This window comes from Mus pahari, chromosome 6 (assembly GCF_900095145.1).
Source record: "Mus pahari chromosome 6, PAHARI_EIJ_v1.1, whole genome shotgun sequence".
Classification (NCBI taxonomy): domain Eukaryota; kingdom Metazoa; phylum Chordata; class Mammalia; order Rodentia; family Muridae; genus Mus; species Mus pahari.
The window spans coordinates 95,319,693-95,324,943 of record NC_034595.1 but is presented as its reverse complement, the minus strand read 5'-3'; the positions used below and the strand labels follow the sequence as shown (position 1 = coordinate 95,324,943).

At 42.5% G+C, this 5,251-nt stretch overlaps 1 protein-coding gene across 1 annotated transcript; it reads right to left on the bottom strand.

The window, feature by feature from the left end:
* Positions 1–1,907: 1,907 nt before the first annotated feature.
* On the bottom strand, positions 1,908–4,442 carry LOC110323931 (PRAME family member 12-like). The gene is made up of 3 exons (XM_021201298.1): positions 4,156–4,442; positions 3,249–3,836; positions 1,908–2,433 (listed from the first exon to the last, which is right to left on the bottom strand). Exons 1-3 carry the CDS (start codon positions 4,440–4,442, stop codon positions 1,908–1,910), a joined length of 1,401 nt encoding a protein of 466 aa, XP_021056957.1.
* Positions 4,443–5,251: the final 809 nt, after the last annotated feature.

The window sequence follows — 5,251 nt, the reverse complement described above, 5'->3', positions numbered from 1 at the left end:
ATACCCTGAAAGGCTGTGAATCTGCCATAGATAAGACAATATATGGTATCCCTTCTTCATACATCAAATTCCCTCATCTCCTCCCCTCTCTCCATTTCTTTCTGTGTTTTGCTATGGTTAAGAGAGCACGGATACTTTGGTTACAGCAACAGCATGCTCTAGATTTCAAGATATGCCTGGACTATGCTGTGAGACCCCAGTGTCAGAAAACAAAGAAAAGAAAGAAACAAAATCAAATGTGTGCAAAGCCACACTGGGCACAAGAGTAAGCACTACCCACTTGGTCAATCTCATTTTCTCTGAAGTGCTGGATCATGCAGAGGAAAACCAAGCAATCACTGGGAGGGGACTGGAATTATGCTGAGTGCTTACCTCAGATTCAGGCCTAGAGTGAATCTACAGTACTTGAGCCAGGCTTAGTGTACCACACATGCAAGCCTAGAATTTGAGAAGTAGCACAGACAATTTCAAGACTATCCAACATTGACTATGAAAGGACTTCCAGGGCATTCTAGACTACAATGGCTCTTACCTCAGGAAAATCAAAACACACAAAATCCTTGGTTCATGTTGGGCTATTTAGGTTGCTTTATTTAAAAATTAAAGGGTATAGTCTCACATTCAACATTGTAAGAAATCTCTGTTTTCTGCTTTTTTTAACCACTTTTTATTTTCAATTTTTTTCTATATAGACTCATCACCATTATTTAGTGTCTGTGTGTTGTGATGTGTAATAAACTCAGTATATGACAGGTGTATGGTCTACCCTGGAGCTATATGCCAGACCCTTCCAATGGCCTTTTGAAAGATGATGAACTATAATGAAACTTGACCTGGAACAGGTTCTTTCACTGTACCAACCAAGCCTTTTGCTGGATCATTTCTTACTGTTTGGAGCTAAGTTCTCATGACACTGCCCAGACTAAACAGGACTTGATGGGCTTAATTGCCCACCATACTCTACTCATCATCCTCTGAGTCTCCTGAGCTTGCACATCTACATGCCATAAACTGCTCCTCAGAAAAACCAGCAAGCATCATTTACCTCTGAGCCACATCTCCAAAAGATTCCATATAATATTTTGGATAGGGACTCCTGAAGGATAAGATTATAAAGTCTCTCCAAAAAAGAGAACATGTCGGGTCATTATACACTCTGAAAGATCTAGGGGGCAGAAGAGGCAGAGACAAGGGGACACACAATTATTGGGTCAGGGTAAGCACAGTACACCGGTATCATTTTGTCAGAGAACTTACGACGTTAATAAAACAAATATGTGCTTATTAAAACTGATTTATTAGAATTTATGAGAAATTATAATGGTAACAATGGTGGTAGAAGATACTATCAGTCTGCTGGACCTCCTGCAGAAAGAGACACAGCTTAACAGTGATAACATTCTAATACGAAAATACTCCAAGGTTCAGTCAGATCTATACTTCATAAAAACATGTCCATATACTGTAGAACAATATGTAAGGAGAGAGCCAATGGTGGATGCCATCCACAGCAAGAATGAAAGAGAGCCCTCCTCTTCAAGTCCATTATGTTCTTTATAACTTCCTCTCTCTTTATCCCTTTCCATACTTCTATGGTTCCTCATATTCTGAAAGTGCTGGAATGCAGCCCTACAATTTTCAGATAGAGTTGTTGTTCAGGGATGTGTCTGTAGTGTAGACATTAGGCTGAAAATTAGCTCATGGTTTTCAATCTCAACACAACTGCCTTAAATCAGAAGAATTTGACTGAAATTCAAAGAATATGAAATAATTATCTTTCCAAAGTGCATGCAAAAATGCTTGAATACACATGTTCTATGCCTCTAAAGAGTCACTTGAGACCTGACTTCCATTTACAAGTGCCTAGCAATGACCTCACCTTATGTATTCCCAACAAAATTGTAAATTCAGGAATTCCAACAATAAGCATACATCTTACTCACAAAGTAGACCTGCTTTGGCTGCCTTACACCTTTGAGTGTGTCCATAAGCTCAGAACAAAGCTGTACAAATCTTTCTAGAGTAACACTATCATTGTCATCATAGACCTCATCAGGGGCAGGGTACTTCTCCGTGGACAGCTGTGTGAGGTTGGCAGTATGCTGTAGCAGCTTCTTCAGGCTGCCCATGGACAAGAAGTTCTTCACAAAATTGACTTCGGTGAGCTGGGAACACTGGCTTAGCACAGGCAGGAGGTGACTGATTTGCCAGTCCATGAGCTTACAGCCCTTCAATTTTAATGTCTGTAGAGTAGCTGTCAGTCTTTCTAGCAGGCTTCCTAAAAATCGATCACTTAAATGTAGGAAGGTGACACCACTCAGGTCCAGGTGTTTGAGCTGGTGGATACTTGGACACTCGGACAGGTACCTCATATCTGATTCTGACAGCATGCAGTGAGTGATAGCAAGGGTCTCTAATGGACTCACAATGCACCTAGAGAGAAAGAGAGAGAAAGAGATAAAGGACTTTACCTTACTCAATTTCAATGGTTGCAGAGAATAGATAGTGACTTCAAGGTTGAAGAGCCTCCTTAGTCCAAGGTCATTCTCAGACCATTATAAGGGTCAAGGCCAAGTTGCTCCCTGAAGAGGAGCTAACAACTCCTCTCATGTTCTTCTAGGTAGGACATATATAGTCACTGACTGCTACTGCCTCAGCTCTACAGTTCCCTCTGAACTGGTAAGCACAAAATATATGTGGGGACAGGTGATATAAATAGGAGAACCCAAAAACATCAACTGGGAACCACTCAGAACCATCCCCAGCACTGCCAATATTGATCTCAATGGGCTCCAGCTTCCACACACAGACTGTTCTGTTCAAGGGGTTTCCTTACGACCACTGTAATTCACTCATTTCTGATCTACTCAGCCCCTTCCTGTGCTCAAAATTCCTCTGAGGCTTGGGAAGTCAGAGGCAGATGGAAAGGGTTCATATAGTTCTCAAGAGTACACATGACAGGGCATGTGGTGTAACATCTCATACATTCTATAGATCAATTTTCCCACCATCAAGATTTCTCAAGAAACTTTTTTAAAACATGGACACATACATGACAGTCTGGTTTTACTAAGGTGACAAGTCAGGATGCAAAAGCATCATAAAGTACTATCAATTATACTAAACTCACATCTATATAAATTTAACACTGGTTGTGAACCTACTATATAAACTCATATTTAATATAAAGCAAAACAACAACAAAATACTTTGTTCACCCTTGGATAAAGCTCTCTGTCCTTTCTTACCTGAACATTAGTTCAACGTGTTCAGTCAGGAAGTAGACATCATTCAAGTAGAGATGCTGGAGCTTATGCAGGTTGGAGAACTGATAAAAGTTCTCTGTAACACAAAAGGCTTCCATCAGTAGGTCCCGAGGCCTATCCGAAGGTATGCTGATTTTCTTGAAAAGGAGTTTCTGGAGGTTTTTCATCTGGCCCAGGCCAGGGGTTAGCAATGCAAGGGTATATATATCCCAGCGTGTGCTTATTTCCAATTCCTGGATTGAGGCTGCATCAAAAACCTCCAAGACATCCAGTGGGTGATAGGCAGGAATGGCCCCAAACTCCAACTTCTCACAGATCACATGTATCCCATCTTTTCTCTGCTTGGCCCACCGATAGAAATACTTTAGGTATTTGGAGGGACGTTGAGACATGAGGGAAAGGTTCATCTTTACAGTCATGGTCTGTTTCCTCCCTAGGATGGGATAATTTCCCACTGATTGGTTCTTGCCAAATTCATCTTCAGAGCAGACTTCATGAAGTAATCCAGCCCAACCATCCCAGAAGTCCTTGTGGGCATCTCGCAAATCAAGCACTTGTAGTCTCCACCTGCTGTGGGTAAAGTAGAAGGACATTCATAGGACAGGAGACACAATGTATAATCTGCATGACCCATAATTCAATGCCCCTTAAATCAATTCATTTAACACAGACATCTTACATTTCTCTAGTGTCAGGGAAGTGGCAGGGACTGACTCATTGCATACAGACTTCTTTTCTCAGCTGTCCTACATATACTACAGTCTCACTTCTTTGTTTCAATTCTAGAAGATACTGACCCTTACAATCAGAAGCCCCTGATTCACCTTGGACCTGTACTCACTTCCTCTCATCCACACACGTTCCTCCATGCTACCTTGGACTCACTTACCCAGGTCGATCCTTTTGTGACATCAGCAAATCAAGGCCATCTAGCACAGCTCTCAGNGTCTCCAGGTGAGGAGTCTCCATNAGGGCTCCNACAGGAAGGCATGGGAAGGGCCATGCTNCCACCATCNGCCTCAGGATGTTAAGTTGTTTGCTGGTGAANGCATCCTTGAAGAGTGGTGGGAAGAACTGCAAGGGCAGGTTCTGCAGAGCAGAGATGGTCAAGGCTTCATCTCTCAGCAGGCTTCTTCTTGCCAGCTGCTGGAGTGTTGGTGGGTCCTGGAAGCTCATCGTAGCTTTCAGGTAGACAGATGCTAAAGAAATATCCAAAGGAATAAAATATTTCAGATAAAACAATTTCTGCAAGACTCTTACTTCCCCCCTTCCCAATTGCATAAACCAGGCAGTGGTCCAATCACTGGTCTGATGACATTGGAAACCTTGTTATGCAGATAATTTTATATTTATCTTTCTCATTTCAAAAGATCCTTCAAGGTCATATATAAGGACCCATTACAGCAGCTTTTCCTTGATATTCTCCCCAATCCAATCAAACATCCCCCATGAGTTCTACTCTACTCTGTAACAAAAGACACACTCTTGATTCTGACACTTTTGTGGGAAACAGTTATGCTTTTTACTACAACCAATGTAACAATATATTGTATCAAACAGACACAAATTTTACTTCAATAAGCTTTAGAAGCAGGAGCCATGCTGAGCTCTAACCTGTCCTTTAAGAGATAGAATGCACTGAGGCCCCGAACAGCCTGCTATTGAAGGTTTCCTTCATTCTTCCCATCACCTTTCCTCCCACCTTCATCAGACCTGGGCAACCTGAACCCTTCAGGTAATCTTCCCTTCCCCACCACCTCCCCTCCTCCTAGAGTCATCTCAGGCATTCTAATCTGCCCAACACACCCTGTANTCCCTCTGGATATGCAATCTCCTGCCACCTTCAGCAGACCCGTGGATCAGAAATCATGCAGGTCAGTATCCATTCCCTCGCCCATCTTCCTGCTCATCGAGTCTCCTGGGGAAAGTCAAGCTACCTTGAGCAGCCTGCCATCTCAGGGGACTCCTAATTCTCTTGCCACCTC